The 25,584-nt window shown below is 39.1% G+C and overlaps 2 protein-coding genes across 3 annotated transcripts in view; one reads left to right on the forward strand and one right to left on the reverse strand.

Moving 5' to 3' along the window:
• The window catches only part of LOC116509084 (SRSF protein kinase 1-like), a 31,640-nt gene extending 26,108 nt beyond the window's left edge, over window positions 1-5,532 (reverse strand). Inside the window, 2 exon segments of the mRNA XM_032218018.1 lie at window positions 4,947-5,007; window positions 5,458-5,532. Of these exon segments, the coding sequence (XP_032073909.1) occupies window positions 4,947-5,007; window positions 5,458-5,470 (74 nt within the window). The 5' untranslated portion in view covers window positions 5,471-5,532.
• A 1,803-nt stretch (window positions 5,533-7,335) lies between these two features.
• MAPK14 (mitogen-activated protein kinase 14) overlaps window positions 7,336-25,584 on the forward strand; it is a 45,121-nt gene continuing 26,872 nt past the window's right edge. Inside the window, exons 1-6 of one of the 2 annotated variants that reach the window (XM_032217910.1) lie at window positions 7,336-7,696; window positions 16,800-16,929; window positions 20,272-20,330; window positions 23,399-23,510; window positions 25,006-25,035; window positions 25,437-25,484. In XM_032217910.1, coding sequence (XP_032073801.1) covers window positions 7,581-7,696; window positions 16,800-16,929; window positions 20,272-20,330; window positions 23,399-23,510; window positions 25,006-25,035; window positions 25,437-25,484 — 495 coding nt within the window. In that variant the 5' untranslated portion in view covers window positions 7,336-7,580. The remainder of the gene's footprint in view (window positions 7,697-16,799; window positions 16,930-20,271; window positions 20,331-23,398; window positions 23,511-25,005; window positions 25,036-25,436; window positions 25,485-25,584) is intronic. The other variant, XM_032217909.1, reaches the window with a different exon arrangement.

The raw sequence follows: 25,584 nt of genomic DNA on the forward strand, positions 1-25,584 counted from the left end.
CAGGGATTGAACTGGAGGATCTCCAAGGTCCCTTCCAACTTTGTTATTCTATAACTGCCAGAAATTGAACTATTTGTTATAGGGCTATCAAACTGGATTCTTCGAGCACCAGATCAGCGTTGTAGTTCCCCTCTGCGAGCTGGCGGCAGCAGGGGGGCAATGGCGGGGTGGCACGGATGCCTCCTGCAGCAGCCTGCTGGCCAAAAGGGGGCTTAGGGAATCCACATGCTGCCCTGCTGCACCTAATTTTTTTCTTCTATGGCCTCCTGTAGTGCTCTGCTGACCAAAAAAGGGTCACATGGCCCATTTTTTGGCCTATTTTGGGCACATTTTTCAGGCCGGTTTTGGCCGGCAGAGTGCTACAGAAAACCATGGAGGGTGAAATCAAGGCATGGGGGCATGCACGCGACCCATTTTAGCCACCAGAGGAACCGCGGTTGGGTCCTTTGATATTCCAGGGAAGCCCCAATGGCAGGATTTAAGCATCCCACAGGCCTTGAGTTTGACACCCCTGATCTATTATCTATTGAAGTATCTATTTACCACTAATTCCTGGATTACTCTAGTAGACATGAATTTAGGCATATGAATGCTTAACAAGAACCAAACCAAAATATATCAACAAATACTGCTGAACACATACTCTATACTATAGAATGCAACTGGAATCTGCTCAAACTACTTAGTTGCCTCCAAAAAAGTTAAAAGCCAAGAATGGTAACAATAGCATCAATCAATTTGCCAAAGTACATCATGTCTAGGTCTGAATATACACCACAAATACACTGTCAATCTTTCTACTCCTTTCTAGTCCTCAACTTACAACCATTCATTTAGCAATTTTTCAAGTTATGATAGGGCTGAAAAAATGACTTCCTGGCAACTGTCTATGGAGATTCTCAGTCATCCAGGTCATAGTTGCCCCATAGGTGCTTTTTCAGGAGGCAATTGGACTTTGTTTTTCTTTGAGGATGTTTCGCTTCTGATCCAAGAAGATTCTTCATCTCTGACTGGATGGTTCTCTGATCCTTCCATTCCCCACCATCCAGCCACAGATGAAGAATCTTCTTGGATCAGAAGCGAAACATCTTCAAAGAAAAACAAGAAAGTCCAGTTGCCTCCTGAAAAAGCACCTATGGGACTCCTGGCAACTGCCTCGAATTTATGACAGTTGCAGATCACACAGTCACATAATTGTAATTTGCGACCTTCCCAGCCAGCTTCCAACAAGCAAAGTCACTGGGAAGCCATCAGGGAAGGTCACAAGTCACAGTCACCTGATGTTTCCCGTAGGAACTATGGTGATTTGCTTAATCACTAGAGCAAAAATGTTGTGTGCAAATTCAAATGTAATCCATAATTCCCCTGTCAGTTAGGGTTAGGCTTAGGGTTAACATCAAGGTTTTACAGCTGAGTCTTGTTTAATGACCATTCCGCAATAGTTTGAACTTGAAAGATGAGTGTATTTTGTACTTTAATAATGATAATTAGATTAGAAGGCAATTTATAAGGGATTCCATACATGTAATCCTGTACGTGTATGTAGATACATATACTACACACACACACACACACACACACACACAAACACACACACTCATACTTGCCACTTGCATCAAATGTGTGACCCTCTTTCCAGAAAATAAACTCCACAAGAATTTGTCTTTATCAAACATCACGCACAGCACTACAATTTACTGATGACCATTTGCTAAAATATGAGCAAGGCCTAATTCCACAGAAGAAAATTTTCTAAAGTTAGTTCTTTTTTCTTTTAGAAGACAGATAAATAGCAAAAATATGCGTGGGCAGGCAGAGCAATTCTGTGGCTTATTAGCTATTTGAAAATATAAAAATATTTTAAATCTTTCTATCAGATTAATCACTATGTTTCAAGTGTCTTTTAGAGATCCTCCCAATTTTTACATAATAAAACACTGCACAAAGTAATTTTACAATTATTGCTTAAAACAAATTCTCATAGTATAAACCTATTTCTGCTAAAATTATACAGAAGCTTGCAGAAGCTTATCTGTAAACAGAACAACCCTTTTAAAGAATTAGCACATTTTAAAAACTGAATATTAAAAAAGCCACCAAATGAATAAAAAATCCTATGCATACATTAAGGTAAAAATACATTCAATATTTTAAGAGATTTTTAAAAAGAAAATTTCTGACAAGTGATTTTTGACAACTTTATGGAGCTGACAACCTCATGTCCAAGTAGTTTTTAAAACATAAAAGCAGTTTTGTCACTGTTTTCTGATTTCCTTTTTTTCCTTTTCTAGCATAGCCATCTGGTATTCCTTGATAGTCTCCCATCCAAATAGTAATCGGGTCCAACCCTGCTTAACTAAAACCCAGATATTTTTATTCCTTTTGATAAACTCTTCTGAATAAACAAATAAAAATGAGCAGGAACAACTTTGTACTACTTTGCCTATTAATGATTTATAGCTTTTCCCACAAAATCAAGCAACATTTTACTAATGCTCAAAGACTGATTGTAATTTCCATTTCTACAAATTACCACGTGCATCCTAAAGGTGGATTAAATGTTGTAAACCAAAAAAGTATTTTAAAGTTCCAACCACAGAACAAACAAATTACTATAGTTTTGTCCCAGAACTTTTGAATATGTCCAAGTTGCATGATTCATTCTTCTGTTTAAATTCCTCTAACTCACAGAAACTTGGGAGAAAGCATTAACTAAATTCATCCCTATTAGCGATTGCCTGGATAAGTTAAAGGGGTACAGAAGTATGATAGTGAAGGGGGAAAAAACATAAAGATAAAAAGTAACGCTGCATGTCCAACAGACATATTTAGTGCTGCAATTGAATTTCTTTCTGTGAAGAGTTCATTGATTATATCATGACGTTATGACTACATTATGCACTTGCTTTTCGTGCAGGCTGTCAAATACAAAACTATATACTATTTGTGCATTACAAGAATTCTTACTGTTATGATTGCAAAACTATATACTATTTGTGCATTACAAGAATTCTTACTGTTATGATTCTGTAGTTTCAGAATGCCAAATGTCAGAATTATGTTTTATACACATGCAATTGGAAACAGTAACGAACAGCTGAAAAAGTGGATATTTGCTTTTGTTGTTTATGAACTGCAGTAAATAGACCTCATTGCTGTTGCTTCTTTGCAGAGCTCATTTGAGAAGGTAAATGTGCAGATAGTCCAGGGTATTTTATATTTTACATTAACATACGAGAATGTGTGTGTGTGTTTGTCTATACATACACACACACGTTTTCGTAGATTTTCACGGGTGTACGTATGCTGGTCTTGTTGTATTTGGATCTTTTCCCATGTAAGATTGAGATTGTCTTGGCAATGTTTCAGCGAGGTCTCACTCGCCATTTTCAGGCTGGGTTTTGGGCCTAAAATATTGGGCTTTCTGTCTGGATGGCCTCTTGTGATGAGCCGATGTATATATATGTGTATGTGTGTATACATATACATATACATATATATACACACATATACATACATACATACATGTGTATATGTGTATGTACACACATACACACACCTTAATGGAACTTAGATGCAACAATCTGTCCATGTCTAGTCACCATTTCTCATACATCTGATATATGGTAACTGCAAATGCCTAATGACTCATCCCAATTTCATGCACATATATAGATACATTGCTTTGATGGGCATCTTTTCACCTTATTAGTGCAGTAAATTAAAGGTTTACTCTGTTCATAAGCTTCTAATGACTGCAGTTCTATATGGCTTAGGGCTGAAGCACATTCAGGATTGTCTACTTCAAACAGTATTAGCCTAACCAAGAAACAATTGTAGTTTTCCATTAACATGAAATCAGAACAACCCAGGTGATTTTCTCTGTTATGGAACCCATGATGTTAAGTAAGAAGTTAGACTTGCACTGACCCTAGTGGTTTTCTGGAAGCAAGATAAAAAGGAGCTCTTGTGAATAGTGTTTTAAGTAGTTAGGACAGAGCTTCAGAGGTTATTTACATATCATTCTGATAGCCAATTAAAGATACATTTTAATGGTTGCATTTATTACAGTATTATTTGGACCAGGGAATTTTATTCTTTGTAGTCATCAAGAATCACATGATGGTAACTTCCTTAAAAATAAAAATCCAATAAGTAAATAAATTAGTGTGCAATAGGCTTACACACTTGCCAGTGTGTACATTAAAGCCTTAAAATGTTCCACAGGGTATTAAATCGTAGACAGATAATTGAATGAATTTAAATGTAAATAAAGAGCACCTCAACATACAAGCAATAACTTTCTGTTATTCAATAGTAAGCCTAACTGAAATCTATTGGAAGTTTTAGAAGGTGGGCGCTGAAGGCAAGGTATAAATCAGTACTGTTAAAATGTGGAGTTCCTGCGTTGCCCATGGCTATAAAATGAAGCTTTATAATTAAATTGAACTATGGTACTTAAGCTGCATAAAGGAATGCCTTTAGCTAAACAACAAGCAAGAAGGGGGACGGGGGGGGGGGGGGAATTGTGCAAAACCAGAAGAAACTTTAATTATTTCAAATCTCTTAGAGGCAGCAGGTAGGGTTTTCCCATAATGCGCTTAAATGACTATTATGATCCAAATAATAACCATGAAAATTAAAGTACAGTAGCAGAATACCCAGTGCAGGCGAAAACATACAATGTTATATGTGATTCAAAAATCCTAGTAGCATTTCTATAATTAATTTCATTAAACTTACTTTAGAAAAATTGATAAATGAACAATAATAGAGATTAAACACATACTTTTAATACACATGCTGCCATAAGGACAGGCTGGTATGAACAGGGGTAATACTGGGTAACACAGAAATGTTTACTAGACTTTTTCCCTTTTATTTCAGTTTAGAATATACAACTTTCAACCATTATCTTCATTTCAAACCTAATGGGGAGCACTTACTTTCTTTGGGCCTTATCTTTCTTGGCTTTGGTCCGTTTCTTTCGGGCTTGCAATGCTAAAACTGAAAAGAGACGGGGAAGTAGAAGAAAGCTGAATTAAAAACGGGTACAGAAAGTTTAATTTTTAACATCATCTTTGGTTTACAAATCCTTTAGTAGAGGCACCATTTATTTTCGATTTCAATAATATATGCCTCCGTCATTTTCTTTTTTTCTTCCTTAAGAACGTAACCTAAGTGGAGACAAAGCATCATACTCTCCACCTCGTACGCACAAAGAGGAAAGCTAGGCAGACACTTAAGCACATCACTGTCAACATACCTGAAAAATGCAACAGGCATCTATTATTAAGTATACTAAAAAGAACCCAGAAACCAGATCATTTAGATCAGAGCAGCAGGTTGAATTCAAATTAAAAGAAGACCAAGAAGAGTAACTTCTTCCTGAGGCGAATTAAGCAAAAGGGGGGGGGGGAGAGAACCGGAGCAAAAAGAAAAGCCCAACGCGCTCACCTTTCCGTTCCATGGCGGCCAGCGACGGCAGCCTCTCTGAGCTCCCGCGCGTGCGCTCTAAAGTTGTTCCTTGCGCCTGCGCCGGGCGTGGGCGGGCCGGCCGGCGCGTGCGTACGGCCGGTATCTTCGCGCGCCGTTGTGCGCGCCACCAAATTTCTTCGCCGCCGCTGCTGTCACTTCCTTCCGAGCTGGGACTACTAAGGAAAGCCACGCCCCCCGGCTCTTCCAAGCGCGTACGGCACCGCCCCCTCCTCCTCTGCATGGGAGGGCGAAGCCGCGCGTTAGGCTCCTCGGCCGCCTCCCCCTGTCCCATGGGCGGAGCGCATGCGCTTCCCCCTCCGCAGCCCGCTGTTTTCCCTTTCGGTTTTCGCCGGATTTGGCGGGGTCAGAGAGCGGGGTAAGGGTTAAAAACTCCGCCTAGCGTGCGGTAGCGAGGTGCCGTCGCTAGACAGAGAATTGTGACGTATCCGCCGTCAATTCTGCTTGCGGGCGAAGTTTCAATTCATAGGCACAGCCGACATGACAGTCAAAGGTGCAAGAACGCCTTTCGGAGTCCCAGAACGAGCGATTGTTCCGGCAACTGGTTTCTGATGGCCCCCATCCATAAGCAGGTGGCGGCAGGTCGCAGCGTCCGAAACTGCTGCAGAATTGCGGGCCGTTTTGAGACGGCTGTTAGTGGCGTTTGGGGATCGACTTTTAACGTGAGATTTAGGGTTGTGTTATTTTCCCATTTTTCAAGAAGTATCTTTCCGCAGAGCGGCGTCTAATATCTGATAATATCTCTACGTTTTACATGGCTTTTTTTTTGTACTGTTTTATTCTTGTAAGTCGCCCTCAGTCACTTTATGTGAGATGGGTGGCTAGCTACATTTAACTAATAAGTTGAAGGTAATATAATGTATAGAGCGTGATTCCCCTTACAGATCCTGTTCCGGGGGGGGGGGAGAAACGGAAACGAGTATTGCCTGTTAGTAAGTTGCCCATTTGCCAAGAGTAGGGGGAGATGAACAAACGAGCAAAACTCGATTCTGCATACGGGTGAATATATGGCATCAACAGTGGTCAGTACAAGGAAACGAAACAGCGTGGGCGCTTTTGTTTTCTTGAGTAAGGCTAGACAACACTCGTGGAGTAAAGCAAATTGGATTTAAAATAAACGGAAATCCAGCAGTTTCAGTAATTTAGGCTGGTTAACCTGAGGAAGCTTCTTGGATGAGAAACGAAACGTCTTCAAAGAAAACCAGAAAGTCCAGTTGCCTCTTGGGAAAAAAAAACATCTTTGGGACAACCATTACTTAGATAGACATTTAGACTGGTTAAACAAAAACGAGCTTGGGGGGTGGAGCACTTTTCATTACTCTTCATCTCTAAACCAAAGAGGCTGCCTTAGAAATGTCGCAATGAAGATTACGGCGCTTCTTCGCCTAAAGCTCCGGGCTGCAGCCTTTTCCCATAGCAACAGGGAGGAAATGCAAGAAGACATAAAAGCGGGCTCGCGCTGTCAAACTAAACCCCCAGGAAGGCAACTCCTACGATGGCCTCAAACTCCGCCTTCCTCCGTTTCTCTCCCTCTCCTAGATCTCGCGAGACCATCTAGAGGGCTGTGCTCGTATAGGCCGCAAGAATCAGGTTCCATATTGGGGCATCGCCTCTAGCGATTCCGAGCCGTAGATCTCGCGATACCTCTTCGATCGATTGGTCGAGGATCTAGGAAGAGGTTCGCAGAAGTCAGACTGGCGTGACTTCGTCATTGCTTGGGTCCCCGCTCGACTCTTAAACCAGCTCCGGTCTCCTTAGAGACCTTGCGTGCACCCTAGGTGGCCTTTCCCGTCAAGGGATTGCGCAGCCTGGAGAAGTGAGCGCTTGCGGGGTCCCCGCGCTCCGGCCACTCTTCCTGCAGCGGTCCTTCTGCCTTCCTCCCGAGGAAGGGCTGCAGCGGTGCAAGGCGCTTGGGGCGAGCCGCGGTCAAGCGACCGAAGTTGCAGCGAAGGCGCGGGCGACTTTCCCACCTCCTCCCTCCGCGCGGGAAACTCCCTTTCGCTGCAGGGGGAGGAGCCGAGGTCCCCGGTTCGAGGGTCTCCTCCCTCCCGGCCCCGCTGGGTGGGGCGGACTTGGGGGTCGCGATGACCCAGGAGCGGCCTAAGTTCTACCGGCAAGAGCTGAACAAGACCATCTGGGAGGTGCCCGAGCGTTACCAGAACCTCTCGCCGGTGGGCTCTGGAGCTTACGGCTCCGTCTGGTGAGTTGCAATCATTCCATGGGGGGGGGGGGAGAGGAAACGTCGCCGTCTGCGCTGCATCCAAAGAGCGGAACGCGCATCTTTGCAACGCCGCCCGACATGCAGTTGTCTGCATTCTCACCGAGGCCTGTCACCCAGGTGGAGATCCTATTCCTTGACAATTTGCTTTGTTTTAAAAGCCTCTCGGGATGGTTGGTCTTAGCATGCTTTCACCTCTCCCCCCCCCACCAAAAAAGGGGTTGTTCAAGTTGCGGTATCAGAAGGACTGGTTTGGGCTGTTCTGTTCTACTCTCTAAAGTCCGGGCGTGTAGACTTATGCTGCCCTCCTATGCTTTATTCTACCATCACATTGTCCTGTCAGTCTCATTTTCCCTCGTGGACGCTTTCCACTTATTTTGTTCTGAGCAATCATCCGGTAGGTGGTTGGTTATCCTGTTGGACTAGGACCCAGGGAAACCAAGCACTAAACCCACCCACCCAGGAAAGCTCGTTGGCCAATTTTGGACTTCTCCTTCGTCCCGTTGCTCTTTCGGCCCAGTTTACCTCCCGGGGTTAATGGAGGGACGATGACGACAAATTGAGCGTTTTGTACTCTGCCTTGAGCTGGAGGAAAGACCAGATAAAAATTTAACAAATATGCATAAACCATCTTGCTTTTCTGGTGCCTAAATGATAGGCTTTGGGAGAGAGGAATTGCTTAATTATTCATGTCCCAGTTTCAGTTTGGAATTGCTGGGCAGGTTGTCTGGTTGAGGAAAAAACCTTAGTGCCTTGATGACTTCAGGATCTTTCCAGGCAAAAATTGTTTCTTATTAGGGTGATGTTGCTTTCTGTTGGGCCTACATCAGTAAAGCAGTGACTTCAGTTCTGCATGATGAGAGAGTAAGCTAGCCAAATCTATTGCGTTCATCTCCTTTATCCTTGAAAGAAGCTCATATACCCTTTTGGTTCTCCCATTGTCTTTCTTCTTACAAAGATTGTGGGTATGTTAGGCTGACCAGGACTGGCATAAGGCTTAATGGATTTAAATTTCAACACACCAAACTGAATTTTCTGAGCGTATGAATAGCACCTTCTTAAATAAAGTTAGCATACTTCAGCTCTTGTAAATAGAAGAAGCTATGGAATGTATAGGCTGAGCCTAAAGATATTGTAAAATAGTTGAAACAGAGTAGTGTAAATTAGAAGAGGAAGTTGTAATGTTTCTCCTAAAAATGTTTTTCATTCTATTTTATGACGTGCATTAGTACAACAAAATATTATACAGTAGTTATCCCTCATGGAGAAAGAATGTTCAAGGAAATCAGATTCAATAACAAATCACTATTAATAACACCTACATTATGTTAAGTTAGACAGTAAATAAAGCTGAGGCAGCCTACCTTTTTGCTTTTGTGGAAATACATAGATTTTGCTAATATTGTAGATATCTTAAAAATAGTTATAATGATTACTGCCTCTACTCATAACATTTTATTGTGATAGGTTATAGATTTTATAGATTCACTCTGCCACTCCAACATTTTGTAATGAGTAGGAGGATACATTCCAGATGAGACAATATTTTTAATTTCCACAAATTTTTGTGGAGCTTAAGTAAATATTGCTGGTATTGCTTTGTACAGAATGCTTGAATATTCTTACATTAGAATCTTAAAAAAAACATTAAAAGTCAGTTATGCTGGTAAATCTTTCCTTTTTTTTCTGATTAAAAAAATCAGAAGGAAGTAAAGTGCTCTTGACAAATACATTGCTTAACAAATGCAGTAGGATTAGTCAATATACATATCAGTGCTTTTAGTTCATACTCTAAATTTGCCATCGCTCGGTGAACGCTCTGATGGGGCGCAGGAGTTCATGGCTTCCATGACAGCCATGGGCTTGACCCAGGTAATTCGGGGCCCAACCCATGCAGCGGGTCACATGCTCGACCTCGTATTCCTCTCGGAGCAGTGGATGTGTGATCTTGGTCTGAGGGGTAATGAGATCATACCCCTGTCGTGGTCAGACCACTGCCTACTGAGGCTTGACTTCCGGAGGCCAAACCCCCACCGTAGGGAGGAGGAACCGACCAGGTGGTTCCGCCCCAGGCGACTTATGGACCCGTTGAGGTTCCAGACGGAGCTTGGGGTCATTCCTGATACTCTCGCCCACAGTTCGGCGGAGACTCTGGCTGCCGCCTGGTATTCGGCGGCGTCGGAGTCTCTTGATCGGATTGCGCCACTACGGCCCCTCCGGGTCAGTGGATCCCGGAGGCCTCCTTGGTTTACCGAGGAGCTCCGGGAGAAGAAACGCCGGAGGAGATGCCTAGAGCACCTGTGGAGGTCCGATAAGTCCGAGGCGAACCGAGCACTTTTAACTACCTGCACCAAGGACTATGTCCGAGCATTAAGAACTGCTAAAAGATCATACATCTCTGCCTTGGTTGCGTCCGCCGAGTCACGCCCAGCCGCCCTGTTTAGGATAACCCGCTCCCTCCTTAATAGGAGGGATGCGGGAGACCCCTTGCAGGGTAGGGCTGAGGACTATGCTCAATTCCTGGCGGACAAAGTAGCTCGGTTTCGGTCGGACTTGGACTCCACCGCAGTAGATCCAGCCGAGACACAGGAGGACCACTTGGCAAACCATCTCTGGGTTGAGTTCCAGGATGTTGCCTCTGGGGATGTGGACAAGGCCATTCGAGCTGTAAGTGCCTCCACTTGTATTCTGGACCCGTGTCCCTCCTGGCTGGTTGCCAACAGCAGGGAGGTGACACATGGCTGGATCCAGGCGGTTGTGACCGCCTCCCTTCGGGAGGGGCACTTCCCCGCCGTACTTAAAACGGCGGTGGTGAGACCCCTCCTGAAGAAACCATCCTTGGATCCAGCCATTTTAAACAACTTCCGTCCTGTCTCCAACCTCCCCTTTATCGGGAAGGTTGTTGAGAAGGTGGTGGCCTTCCTGCTTCAACGGGCCTTGGAGGAAGCTAGTTATCTTGACCCCTTCCAGTCCGGCTTCAGACCTGGTTACAGCACAGAAACCGCTTTGGTCGCATTGACCGATGATCTCTGGAGGGCCAGAGATGGAGGCTATGCGTCCATCCTGGTTCTCCTTGACCTCTCAGCGGCTTTCGATACCATCGACCATGGTATCCTTCTGCGACGACTGCGGGAGGTGGGAGTGGGAGGCACTGTTTTACGGTGGTTCTCCTCCTACCTCTCGGACAGGTCGCAGTCGGTGTTGGTCGGGGGGCAGAGATCGTCCCTGAGGCCCCTAACATGTGGGGTGCCGCAGGGCTCGGTCTTATCCCCCCTACTATTTAACATATACATGAAACCGCTGGGCGAGATCATTCGGAGGCACGGGATAAAATACCACCAATACGCGGACGATACGCAGCTGTATCTGTCCGCCCCGTGCCAACTCAATGAAGCGGTGGACGTGATGAACCAGGGTCTAGAGGCCGTTAAGAACTGGATGAGCGCTAACAAACTGGTACTCAACCCGGACAAGACCGAGTGGCTGTTGTGCTTCCCTCCCAATAATTTGGCCAATGTACCAACGCTTAGGCTGGGGGGTCAAATTTTATACCCCTCAGATAGGGTCCGCAACTTAGGAGTCCTCCTGGACCCACAGCTGACTTTTGACCACCAGCTGTCAGCTGTGACCAGGGGGGCATTCGCCCAGGTTCGCCTGGTCCGCCAGTTGCGGCCCTACCTAGACCGGGAGGCTCTCACAACAGTCACTCGAGCCCTTGTGATCTCTAGGCTGGAATACTGCAATGGGCTCTACATGGGGTTGCCCTTGAAGTGCATCCGGCGGCTACAGCTAGTCCAGAATGCAGCCGCGCGAGTGATAGTGGGCGCACCGCGGTTCGCCCACGTTACACCCATCCTCCGCGAGCTGCACTGGCTACCTGTTGGTCTCCGGGTGCGCTTCAGGGTACTGATGACCACCTTTAAAGCACTCCATGGTAGTGGATCTGGGTACTTGAGAGACCGCCTTCTGCCGATTACCTCCCTAAATCGACCAATTAGATCGCACAGACTGGGCCTCCTCCGAATCCCATCTGCCAGTCAATGCCGACTGGCGACCACACGGAGGAGAGCCTTTTCTGTGGCAGCTCCGACCCTGTGGAACGACCTCCCCGTTGAGATCCGTACCCTCACCACCATCCAGACCTTCCGCGCAGCCCTCAAGATCTGGCTCTCCCAGCAGGCCTGGGGATAGGTTCCTAATTTACCCGCCCGAGTGTTTGATTGCTGAACGAAAGTTGTGTTTTTACTATTTTTTCTTTGTTCACATTCTGTTTTTTTTTTTTTTTTTTGACGCTGCACCCCCTTCCCTTGTGGTTGTAAGCCGCCCTGAGTCCCCTCAGGGAAAAGGGCGGCCTATAAATCCCAATAAACTCTAAACTCTAAACTCTAAATGCTCTACGTTACTTGATTCTCTAAATATTCTACGTTACTGAAATTCAGCACTGAACCTCCCAGATAACATTGTGGCAGGAGTCAAACATTGAAATAGTGTACCATTATTCAAAATACATCATATACATAGTCCTCAACTTGCGACAACAATTGAGTCCAAAATTTCTGTTGCTAAGCGAGAGAGTTAAGTGAATTTTGCCCCATTTTATAACCTATTTTGCCACATTTGTTAAGTGACTCACTACAGTTGTTAAGTAACACATTTGTTAAGTGAAATGGCTTCCACGTTGAATCTGCTTGTCAGAAGATCACAAAAGGTGATCACATGACCCTGAACACTGCAACTGTCATAAATATGAATCAGTTGCCAAGGGTCTGAATTTTGATCACATGACCATGGAGGGTGCTGCAATAGTCTTAAGTGTGAGAAACGGTCATAAGTCACTTTTTTCAGTGCTGTTGTAAGTTCGAACAGTCAACTGTTGCAAGTTGACTACCTTTATTCTATGGAAAGGACATTGGAATGATAATAAAATGTATTTCATTAAGTTTTTTAATGAATGTACATGTCTACTGACTACTTTGGTCTATGAATATTTTTGTTCAATCTATTGTTTCAAATATCTCAAAGGCACATAAAGTTATTAGTTTCTTGATACAGATTTTTATATAGCCATTTCAAACTCAGTTTGGACATGCTTTCTTGGCAACAATGTGTTTAGTATATTTTTAAGAGTTTGTTTATATAAGTTTTTAATGATTTGTTTCAGCCAATCCAAAAGCACTACGTATGTTATAGTCATGGAAAGATGTACAAAGAATCAGCATACTTTTATATCTGTAAAAACGTAATTCAGTTTTTAAAGGTTTAGCACTCAAGTTTTCTTTCTAATGTTTATACCTCTAGAAAATAGATTATTAATGTTATACTCCTAGTTTTGAGAATCTGGAGCATCGTTGTATACCAACATTTCATCACATGAGAAAAACAGTATATTTTGAATTCATACGATGATTGTTAAATTTCCTAATTTAGTATTGTATTTTATGGTATAGCCTCAAAGATTTAAGTTAGACTTAGATTTTAGTTCCTACTCCTTATTCAAAAATAAGGCATTCAATGGGATTCAGTTTCAGGTAAATATGAATAGGGTATAGTGGACTTCCTTGAGAAATCAATGTAGTTCTGTTATTCTGTGGCAAGCTCCAAAGTTTTAAATAGTTATATTATCCCCCTTTCCTCCAAACAGTTTAAGGCAGGGAAATAATTAACTATGTCTAGATATTCACTTAACCTAAACATTCCCATTGTCCTTTTACTATACATTTAAGATACTCCTAGACTTATGACCGTAATTGAGACCAGAATTTCTGTTGTTAAGCAGGACTTAAGTGAATCATGACCAATTTTATGACCTTTTTGCCATGATTGTTGTGAATTATATGGTCATTAAGCAAATGTGGCTTCTCCCAATGTCTTTGCTTGACTAGTTGGGAAGGTCCCAAAGGATGATGACATGATCTCAGGCTCCTGTAACCATGGTAGATGCATGCAGTTGCCAAGAGTCCTAATTTTCATCATCACGTGATCTTGGAGATGCTGTGATGGTCATAAGTGTGAAAAATGGCTGTAACAGCACTTTTTTCAATGCTGTTGTAACTTCAATCATAAATGAATGATTGTAAATTGAAAACTACCTGTACTTTGTTCCATCTTGAGAACCATATTATAGTTTTTCAGGATAACATAACTATTTCAGCTAATGCTTCTAGCATTAGAAATTTCGGTGTGTTTTGGGGTCTCAATTGAATTAGAAAGGAGAAAAAGTCTCATTCTCTATATACCTCCAAGTATACATTGTTCTACAAATTCCTGCTTTTAAGCTGACAAGAACATCCATTGTAAGTGCTCAGAATATACTCAAAGGTGCTTTTTTCAAGAGGCAACAGGACTTCCTTGTTTTTCTTTGAAGACATTTCACTTCTCATCCAAGAAGCTTCTTCAGTTCTGACTGGATGGTGGGGAATCCATTCAGAGCTTAAGAAACTTCTTGATTGAGAAGCAAAACATCTTGAAAGAAAAACAAAGTCCAATTGCTTCTTGAAAAAGCACCTTTAGGATCTGGATGATTGAGAATCTCCATAGACATTCAGGCTCAGGATAAAACAGAATATTTTTGTGGATTCTTCTAACAATTTGGTGGCTTGTGCTTCAAAGCAGCAAAAAGGGACCTTGTTGTGAGATGGTATTGGCTTACTCAATTCCCCACTTATCCAGTGTATGATTCTTGACTTGAAGATGAGGCATTATTGTTGAAGGAAATACTCCCCCCCTTCTGATTCTTTTCATTCTTCAAAGGGCTTTTACCTTCATATCTTGAAATAATTCAAACTAAAGTGGAGTTGAGTCCTATTAGTCCTTTTCTAGTAGCCATAATTCAGAATTTCAGTCTTGATGGACTGATGAACATATCTGGAATTTTAAAAACACTTTTATAGAGCTGTGTAAGTTGCTTGGATGTATCCATGAAGTCACCCATTATCTTTATAGTGCAGAGAATCCAAGGGTTCTTGCAGTTAGTAATTTTGGAGCGTATGGTGATGAGCACTTCTAAGTCATCTAAAATATTTTACAGTGTATTCATTGCACAAGTTAAGAGAAGTTCCTGATTGCAGACTAAATTTTTCTTTGTACTAGTTTGCCAGTATTATACTTGACCAAATATTATAAGAGTACTAAGCGTTAAGAGGCATCTGGTGGCATATTTCCTTTTGCCTGATGTAAAACAGTGCAAATATTTTAGCGTCAAGATTAAGGATTTAATCAGTATATAGTTTGATCAGTTAATGATAATTAAGCAATATAGATAGGTTGAGGAATCCAGGCTAGCATCCAAGTAGGTATACAAGTTATCTGTTCATGTAAGATTGTTGTAAGAATTTGAAACAATAGCCAGAGGAAGAAATTATTGGATTCATTTGCAGTAAATCCAATTTCATTGTAGCAAGGTCATATATACCCTGTTTCCCTGAAAATAAGACCTCCCCAGATAATAAGCCCAATTAGGCTTTTGAGCGCAAACTCTAAAATAAGCCCTTCCCCGAAAATAAGCCCCCAAAATATTGCAGCACAGCAGCAGCCGTGACCACACTTGCCTCCTCCTCCTTTCTGGAACTTCTAAGAGAAATTTGGCAATTTTCCAGAAGTTATTTTTCCAAACTAGGTAGGTCTGGTTTCTGGTGTTCTCGAAGACGCTGAGCCATGATCCACCACATCTGCAAGATCAGAAACGTTTCTGTTTTCAGACAATTATCTTCTGGCAAACTGGCCAGGGATGGCCAGTTTGACAATGACCCAGAAGAATCATGGTAGGTTTTGCATTCCTGATAAATTGATAGAGCAAAATGTCAGGCATTCATAATTTTTTGTTTAACTCAATATATGCATTTGGGATTCATATTAGACCTCAAAAGTATTCTTAGAAAATTAGAATAAAAACTGCCCACCTGCTTATATAAAGGAAGAGGAGAAGGTGATTAGATATGGACCTTTCCTTGGGACTAGTTTGGCATGATGAAGAATCAAGTCGATTAGTGGTGTATGGCATCATTTCTTCCTGTGCTAATACAAACATTGCAGATATTTTGCAAGAACACCTGCCAGCCTTAAATAATTGAGTATCCATTGTGGGAATGTCTCTTTTTATGTTCAGTTCAGTGTAGTTAATAACGCATAAGCAATTATTTTCAAATTTAGTGCAGGCATGGCTGATTCTGGGGAAGAGTGAAAAAAGATTTTCCATTCCATTTCAAGCTAAAATGATATGGGTACATTAGTTTTAGGATACGTTTTAACAGAAACAGAAAAATTTGAGCTATTTATTGCTTACATTGGCTTGCTATAATGAAATCTGTACTAAAATAATTTTATTCTGACAAATGCTTTTTCTATTCAAACAGTCAAATTATTTCTTACTGAATTGTTGGTAGTCAGATATACAATATCTATTTCATCTTCAGATCTGATGGGTGCTTCTTTGTACATTTTACACTTGTTTGCTTTTTAATAACAATTACAAAAATATGGTCTGGATTTTTTTAATACGTGGAAATGAGTATACTGTATCTCTTTAGTATTATCTGTTAATCTGATTAGATCAGAAACCATGGCAATAACATTTCAACATTTTACTGATTCCAATGTCTGAAAAAAACAGAGCGTGGATATTTCTGAATTAAGTTATTCAATCTAAAGATCTGAGGAGTAGTTTGGGCATTATTTCCACAACTGACTTGCTGTGAGGCATACATCGTGCTTCACGATATAGGAGCTGTTGTTTATGAAATGTCACAATATGTGAATTTTGAGGTTGAAACTTTCAAGAAGTTTACAGGAAGTCATCGTATCTCTGGGTTATTAGTCATATATTTGCAAGATTTTTCATTCATTCTTTATAACGCCAAAATAATTCCCAAAGTTATTCATTTAGTATAGTATATTAAAATGAACATCATATAATAATTCTTTTTCCAAGTTTACTCTGAGAAAAATTTTCAACTTCTTTTGGAGTTCATATTGTAAGTTACAAAAGTTAGTTACATTGTCTCAAAAGAATATGATAAATGATAATGTTTTCATAATAAAATGTTAACACTAATTACATCATTAATGCTTTTTTAAAATGATTTTATAGCTCTGCCTTTGATGCTAAAACTGGCCTCCGTGTGGCAGTGAAGAAATTGTCCAGACCATTTCAGTCTATCATACATGCCAAAAGGACCTACCGCGAACTGCGACTGCTCAAACATATGAAACATGAAAATGTGAGTTTGACACAAATCATAATTGTATTTGGTTTCAGAGTGAAGTTGAGTATGAACAGTTTGTTAACTCTGGTTCACTTTACGAGTGAAGTCTCTGAGCAGGAAAGGGCTTGGTCATGCTCATGCAGAACTATTGTTTGAAAGATTTCTTTACAGGGCCGCTCACAGGTACAATGAATATGATTGTGCTGAATCCAAAGCACCTTTCACACATTGGAACTGAACACTGCAATCCATGAGTTTGCATGTGTCAGTTTACATGTCAGCCATAATGAAATGAAATGAAAATGACATTAGTCTTCAAGCAAAGAATGACAGTGGAGGGATATAGTAGTGAAGTATTTATTCTCCTATTAACTAAGAGCATAGTCAAATTTGAGGAAATAATATAACTGTTAATTCTGCAACATGTTGTGAAATGCTTCATAGCTTCTCTATTTCTGGAGCGCAATATTGCAAAAACATTTCTTCCTCTAGTTCAGTTGTTGTCCAGGTTAAGCAACTATGTCAGATGAGTTCTTCTTATCTTGTTTGATTAGAATTCGGTTGATTTTTTTTTTTAAAGACCTCTAGGCACATTTCATTTTATTGTTTGGAGGAATTTTTGTTTTATTTTTTGTTTTTTGCCTAAATAGTATTGCTTCTTTGGTTTTAATTCCTTATTCATTTCTAGAGCTACAGATATAAAATAAGCAGCTGCATAAATCAAATGATTACGCCTGTCATCTTATGCAAAGTTTACAATATTTAATAAATAGATCTATCCTACAATTTGAGTAAAGCCTGCAGTATTAAGGATTGAACTAATGGAGATTTTTGAAGTACAGTACAGCTAATCTGCTTTTAATCAAAATACTTTTTCAGATATATTAGTAAATAATGAAAGTGTGGAAAGGTTGTTCTATAAAAGCACCTCTTAATTTCCCTTTGAATGCTAGGAAAATCAATACAACAAAATTATGCAGATGAGCCTATATGATCAGATTGTCAACTCTTTGAGCATAACAGTTCAAACTATAGTTCCTATTGAATTGTGCCTTGTTTCTAAATAATATATTTTTTATACTGAGATATAGTGGCTGGGTGGTTAGTATGCAGTATTACAGGCTGACTTTGCCCACTAGTAGGCTCAAGGTTGACTCAGCCTTCCCTCCTTCCAAGGTCAGTAAGAGGACTCAGATTGTTGGGGTCAATATGCTGACTGTAACCCACTTGGAAGAGTGCTTAAAGTCTTAAATGCTATTGTTATTAGTCAAGGACTATCAGGTTTCATTCTTCTGCGGGTAATGTCAGAACACTGAATGTACCATAGTAAAGACTGGTCGTTTGTAACTGTAATTGTGTGTAAAGAATTTATTACTGGAATATATTGATGTAAATGGCAAAACATTAAGCTTCAAAAGCTATATTTGCTCATATATTTATTTTCAATTGCTCATTAAGGACAGGCCTACCTTGGTTTTTATTGTTGACATTGAATATTTAGGAATTTCAGTAAAAGTCCATTACTTTTTTAATACTACTTATGTTAGTGAAAAGTTTTCACATGTAAATTGGATTGGATATTAATGTGGATTGGATATTGGATGGATAGATGGATGAATATTATAACTGTGAACACTTTAGAAGAATTGCTACAAAACATGCGGGAGTGGAAATGTGCTGCCATGATTGTAAGCGAAACCTCCATAATTTGGAACATGTGGTCCTGGAAAGAGATGAGCTGCTTTAGGAGTTACAAGCTAGTGCTCTGTTCACACTTCTACACGTTCCAAAGCCCCTCTTCTAAATCAAAGAAGCATAACATAACTCTAGCACTTACAATTTTTTTAAAATGTTTGGCCCACAGTAATTAAAATTCCCATAAATTTAGAAAAGTCTTTCGAAAAGCCAGTCTCCTAATATAACTAGTTATCTCCTAATATATGTTTGCTCCAAAGTCATTCATTTCAGTTTTTTTGCATCATATTGGCTCAAGCGCCCAAAATGCAGTCATATGACTACAGGGAGGTTGATTGTAAGATCCTTGAATCTGGGTTGTAAGTATCTTTTTCAGGGTCTGGGGTCATATCCTCAAACTCTCTCGGAAATCTGGTCATAAATCAAGGACTACTTGTATAATATTGGTTTTATTAAATGCAATTAATAATAGTAACAATCAGTAATCAGAGTATATTCAGCATGATAGTGATGAGTTATAGCAAGCCCCAGCATGTCTATATTAGTTTTCTTTAGCATGGTTTTGCAAAAAAAATTTGAACTTTGCCAAGATTGATGTTGCTAAGCAATGTGGGTTACATGTTGTGATGCACAATCACATTGCTTAGCTAAAATTCCGGTCCCAAGTAATGGTAGTCCTTGAGTTACAACCGTAGTGGAACCTATGGTCATAAGCCTAAAACAGGTCAGTAACATGAGCAATCGGTTTTATGACATTTTTGAGATTGTTAAGCAAACATATTGGTCATTAAGTGAATGTCATAGTCATTAACCGAAGCATTGGTTTGCTAAAAACTGGAAGTAACTGCTGTTATTTGGAAAAAAAACTGTATGAAAATGCCACATACTCCATTCTCCAATTTTAATCTTTCAGTTTTGTATTGTTGGCAACATTGTGCCAGACTGATTTCTTGCCACTGTTAGCATAATCAATTATGATGCATTTCAATAAGATTCTCTGAATCATACTTAATAAAATATTTGTGGTTTTGATTCGATTTTAATTTCAGTATATTTTGATAAATCTGTTTCCACTATTTTTGATCTTTTTCTGCATATATTACATATGGTAACATTTTTCTTGGTTGTGGCATTTCCAATAAATAAGCCATTTTTATAAAGACTGCATGCAGATGGCTGTAGTAAGTACCTCTGATTTAGGTCTTCAGAGCTAGATCTGTAACATCCCAATGCACTTATTTTGGTCCGTTAGGGCTAATGCAGTCATATCTAATGCAAGTTGGATAGATCACCGCAAATTCACCATATTATTTAAGATGTAATGAACTGTTCTTCACTGGAGTTTGTCAATACATTTCCATACATCACTATCATCATTATGATTATTTTGAAATGCACATTGGGTGCCAGTAGAAGTTCTACCCAAATATAAAATTACTCTTTAGTTGCTTTACTACATTATTTTTACTACAAATTGATATATAAAAAACATGGCAACAATAGAACAATGAAACTGATAGAGGATTTGATGCTTTAAATCAAGTATTTACATATCAGGCACTCTGGAAAAGGATAATAAATATACTTCAGTTGGGGAAATGTATTGGAAAAAAATGTGTTAATGTATATGCTTACTTAGGAATATCTTTCCCCATTTTACAGGTTATTGGACTTCTAGATGTATTCTCACCTGCGAAATCATTTGAAGAGTTCAATGATGTGTAAGCAACAGTTTAAAACTTTGTAATGTATACTTTATATTTTTAAAAATACTAATCCAAAATTTATAGCCTTTGTGTGAAAACTTGCATGTGAGGAGAGTTAATGGGGCAAATATGAGTGAGAGTATGCATCTAAGGTCATGAATAGTTTAAGTTTTACACCTGTTCAGTTTTGTTGTGGTAGAAGTGTATGAGCATTGAAAAATCTTGTGTTTGGAATGAAAAATAACCTGTTATAACCTAACCTAAAATAACCTACTGCTTCACACTATATGTTTTCTGAGGAAACAGTAAAATCATAGATAGGGTCATTGATAATACTTTGTTTCATTTTGTTTTATGTGTTGTTTAAAGTCAGTATTGTAGTTTGGGAATTATGGTGTATAGTTTCGTGCAGAAGTTCTCAAACTTGATGGTATCCCTCCCCCCCCCCCCCAAAAAAAAAAAAAAAGGTTAATAAGCTCATGTTGACTCCTCCAAACCAAAGCAATGATTTTATTAGGACCAGGACTAGGCATGAAAAGAAATATATCACTCGTCCTTAATAATAACATTGTAATCTAGATACTAGACAGGACAATAATGGAACTCTGCAACCTTACGAAACAAAACCTGTTTATTCGAAATAAACAGTCAAAGAATCAAATGCAAAATGATCCTTTTCAATTAGAAGGATAAGCCTCTCCAGTCCCACACAACCCTAGAAATCTGCATCCCATCTTCAAGATACCTACTGTTATTCCTCTCCTACCATATCACTTGCCTGAGCACATCATAACCGCATAGCATCTGATCCTTGCATTTGGCACATTTGACGCATATAAGATCATAATATGGTTGTACCTACCTTGCACAGAGATATATCCTGGAGCATGGGGCCCAGGCTTGAAGTCTGGAAGCTCACACTCCAGGTCCTCTAATCAGGTTGTAAAAAAATGGCCCCATCCCACATGCCCACAGTGTGTTTATTTTGGCTGGCGTCCTGCAGGTCAATGCCAAAGCACTGATAGACAACATTCCCACTCTACTGGGCAAGCACCTGTCTCTGGGCAAGTAGGAAGAGAGGTTCAGGCAGCATCTTTAGCCTACATGTTCAAACTCCCTAGAATTTGTGGCTTCTTCTCCCAAAGTCGTAACTTAATATGATGTGTTACACCCAGTCAGTATTTATCAGGATCATAGAATATATAATTTGCTAATTATATTCATGTCAAAAGGAGATAAAATACTAGAACTGTTGTACATGTGGTAACAATAGTTTCTAAGCCATCTCATACATAAATTGATTTTAAGTATTTAAATAACAGTACAGAATTTTGTGAGGATCTCCGTTTGTATGCCATCGTATCTCTCCCTCCCTCCCTCCCCTCCTTCTTTCTCTCTCTCTCTTCAACCTATTGAGCTTTGTATCTCTTTGTTTATGTTGTTTACCATTTTGAAGTTGAGGTTTTATAATTCAAATAAAAGGTGTTGGCAAAATATTTACTTTCTGAAGTAGAACTGGCTACTTTTCTTTCTGGGAAAAGGTGGGGGCGGGAAGGACTTAGAAAAAGAAAAGCTGAGCAAAATATTTTGAATGTCTGATAACAGGGAGGAATAAAGTTCCTTGGTTTTATTGTTAAATTTTCAGGCTTTTCTGTTCCATCATTAATTTGCATTAAAGGACTCGTACTTGCAGCTGTATGATGAGAGATAGTAGATTATGAAGTGGCAAACATTTTTAAGAGCTGTGCTTAAAAGTTGTAAAACTTGTATGTAACAGTTTTCATAGGCACGTTGAGACAGGCTTCCTGTTTTAATAAGTCCATTTAGATGGATGACTAAATGTTTCATTTAGCCTGTACTGTACAATCTTTTTACATTTCTTCAGAGAAATTGAAAAACTGATAAAAATCTCCTTAATTCATTGTTAGGAAGAACAACTGACTTCTGAAAATTCTTATTCTCTTATTATAATTTCTCTGAGAAGTGGTTTATTGTGGCTGCAGTGAGTGGATGGCTTGGTTGATAATAAAAGTTATGTGAACACAGTGGGAGACTGTCATGAGATCTCTTTTATCTTCTCACATTTATAACCTTTACGCCAGAACCTATATGAAACAGCCTTCGTTTTTATTATCCTGTTTCCATTTGAAATGAATAATCTAGAATATTTTAGATATATTTCCCAAATAATAAAAATACACAAAATTCTATAAATACAATTTTATAGATACACAAATCTCATATTTTTGGATTAAATGGATAATGGTGCTGATTTTGTACTTACAAAATACATAAAAAATTATATTTCTGTAAAATAAAGCTCTCTGTGAAAAATTTGAGATAAAGTTAACTTTTCAGAGCTAAAGAAGCTTCTTGAATGAGAAGCAAAACGTGTTCAAAGAAAAACTAGAAAGTCCAGTTGCCTCTTGAAAAAGCATCTTTGGGACAACCATGACTTGGATAACTGAGAATCTCCATAGCCATTTTTATAGTATACTGAGTTGGAGATTGACAATTGTTTTGTATACATCAACTTTTGCCATTGATGTCCAAAGATTTGTAGTTCAACTGATGAAGACTACACTTTACTGTAAGATGGTGATTAGTAGATATGTAAAACATGGTTATATGTCTTGGAATATACCACACATGCTGTTTATAATTAATGATTTTAAGTGGTTCTGCTTCCGTTTCTTTAATCTCAGAAATGCTGGGTTGAGATGCTTTGCAAATAAAGTTAATAGGCAAAACTTCCCTTCTCAAATATTAAAGCAGCCATGTTCTCTGGAAGGCTTCAAGTCTGCTTTGAAGGTTGTTTCGGATTGTCTGTGCTTACGTGTGCACATGCAACTGCTTTTCTTTGTATACAATTCCATAGAAAGTATTGCTTACAGATGTAAATGCAAACAACTGGAGACAGTCTTTCAAGAAAGACATGACTGTTTTAATACTTCAAAGAAAAATAGTTCACTCAAGTCAATGACTTTGATGGAACATTCTTCTGGATATTTTTGCACAGGTAGAGTTTTCATATTTGTTCAGGTGTCTTACAAAGAAGTAACATTTTGACTTCTGTTTTCCAGATACCTTGTAACCCATCTTATGGGAGCAGATTTGAACAATATTGTAAAATGTCAGAAACTCACAGATGACCATGTACAGTTTCTCATCTATCAAATTCTTAGGGGTTTGAAGGTATTTCCAGTTTTATAAGCATATTAATTCCTATGTACATTTACTTCCTCTTTTAAAAAGAACTATAGAGGCAAATAATGTATTCGGGCAAAGGCAGTTATTACATTTTTGCTCTTCTGAATTATGTACAGTGATTTCCTTTTAAATAGATTTGAAGAAGGTTTGTCCTTTCTGAAATCTGGGATAGAAGCAAAAATGCTGTTGCACAACTATTGAATTGGTTCTGCTTCTTGCACAATTGAATTTGTATTTGGCTCTATATTATATTCAAGGCATTAATGTTCGTAGTGCATGGCATTTTTTCATTTGCTTGTACTGCATGTGCTGTATTTTTATTAGATATGAAGAAGAGGAGACTGCTTTTGACACTTGAAGGGAGGGGATATTAAAAAGTCTTCACCTAATCTTTCAACTGTTTGCAATACTACCTAACAGGAGAAGAGGTCATGTTGTAGATAACATTGTAAAGTACTCTCTCCCACCCACCCCTTTGTCATCTAGACAAAGATAGGAAAGTTCTCCAACAGGCATGAAAAACATAATTTTATAATGTAGCCAGTAGTAATATTTTCTCAACCATTTTATTAAATTCAGAAACATAGTTGTTTTCCCTAATCTCCCATAAAATGAGTTCAGGAAATATTGTCTACATTTCTTTTTTATTGATACTGCCTGTCATGTGATTCCTGTTTGACTGCACTCAGTTCAGGAAGGAAACACAGAGTTGGGAAATGTCCTATATTGGCCCAGAGAAAAAGTGGCCTAGTTGAACTACATTATGCAAAGCCAAAATTCAGCTCTTTGTTTTGGTTAACAAAATGGGCAGTCCTGGAAGAAAACATTTTTTGTTTGGGTTTTTGTTTTGTTTGTTTCTGGGCATCTTTTCAGAGGAATTTGCCTTTGTCTCCTTTCTGGGGCTGAAAGAGAGTGACAGGCCCAGACACCTTTGTGTCTAAGATAGGACCAGAACTCACAGTCTCTTAGTTTCTAGTTTGGTTTAGTACTAGTTATGATAACTCCAAAACACAAACAGTAACAACTACAGTAAGATGGAATTGGGCTACGAGAATTTGACTCTCCTAAACATATATAGAAAGGGTTAGTTAGCATATCTTTAATCAACTTTCATTTTATTGAAATCTGTCCAACCTGCCAGACATTCCCTTAAAATTTTATGGTGTAATTTTTGATGAGATTATCTAATTGTTCAGATTCCAAGACACTTTGCCCATAGATATTTTGAATCAAAATGTAACAGAAAAGGATTATATCTAAAGAATAAAAATATTACATTACATTATTGTTTTTCATATAGGCATTTTTAAAAATTTCTAGTTGCAGATATTTGCTTTTCTATAGAAAGAAGTTGAGACCAGACCAAAAAAAGTACAATTACTATATCATGAATGCTGTATTAAATGGGGTAGGAAAAACATATTTTTTCATAAATTGAAAATATTGCCCTAAATCTAATATTAATACTTTTCTCTTTTAGTATATCCATTCTGCTGATATAATACACAGAGTAAGTATTGTTGCTTTATTAAAACATACAATATTTATAGTATATTGTATAGTTCTTCTAGAAGACAAAATATTGAAATTTTATAAATGAAAATAACTAAACCTATCCATATAAAGGAAGACATTATACATCCAACTTTGTTACAGTGTTGATTCCACTCACCTTTCTCACTCATTTTCTCTGTTAAAATGCAGGATGTCTTTGGTAAACTTTTATAGTAAATGCAATATTGTATTTTTATGGATAATCTTATACATTTGTGTTTAACATTTGTTGCTGTTATACAATACAGTGCAGGTTATAAAAATTATTACTAATAAGATGTGACTATTTAATAGCTTGGTTTTGCACAGTTATTTTAATATGGCGGGCTGATTCTCTTTTTCCCTTTTTTATTTTAGGATTTAAAACCTAGTAACCTAGCTGTGAATGAAGACTGTGAGTTGAAGGTAACTTGGAATTAATATGCCACATTGTTTATGGAAATTAAGCATTATTAATCTTATAGGTCAAGATCTTGATAGTGAAGTGTAGGTACCTGTGTATATA

The sequence above is a fragment of the Thamnophis elegans genome, chromosome 5 (assembly GCF_009769535.1).
Source record: "Thamnophis elegans isolate rThaEle1 chromosome 5, rThaEle1.pri, whole genome shotgun sequence".
In the NCBI taxonomy this organism is placed as follows: Eukaryota; Metazoa; Chordata; class Lepidosauria; order Squamata; family Colubridae; genus Thamnophis; species Thamnophis elegans.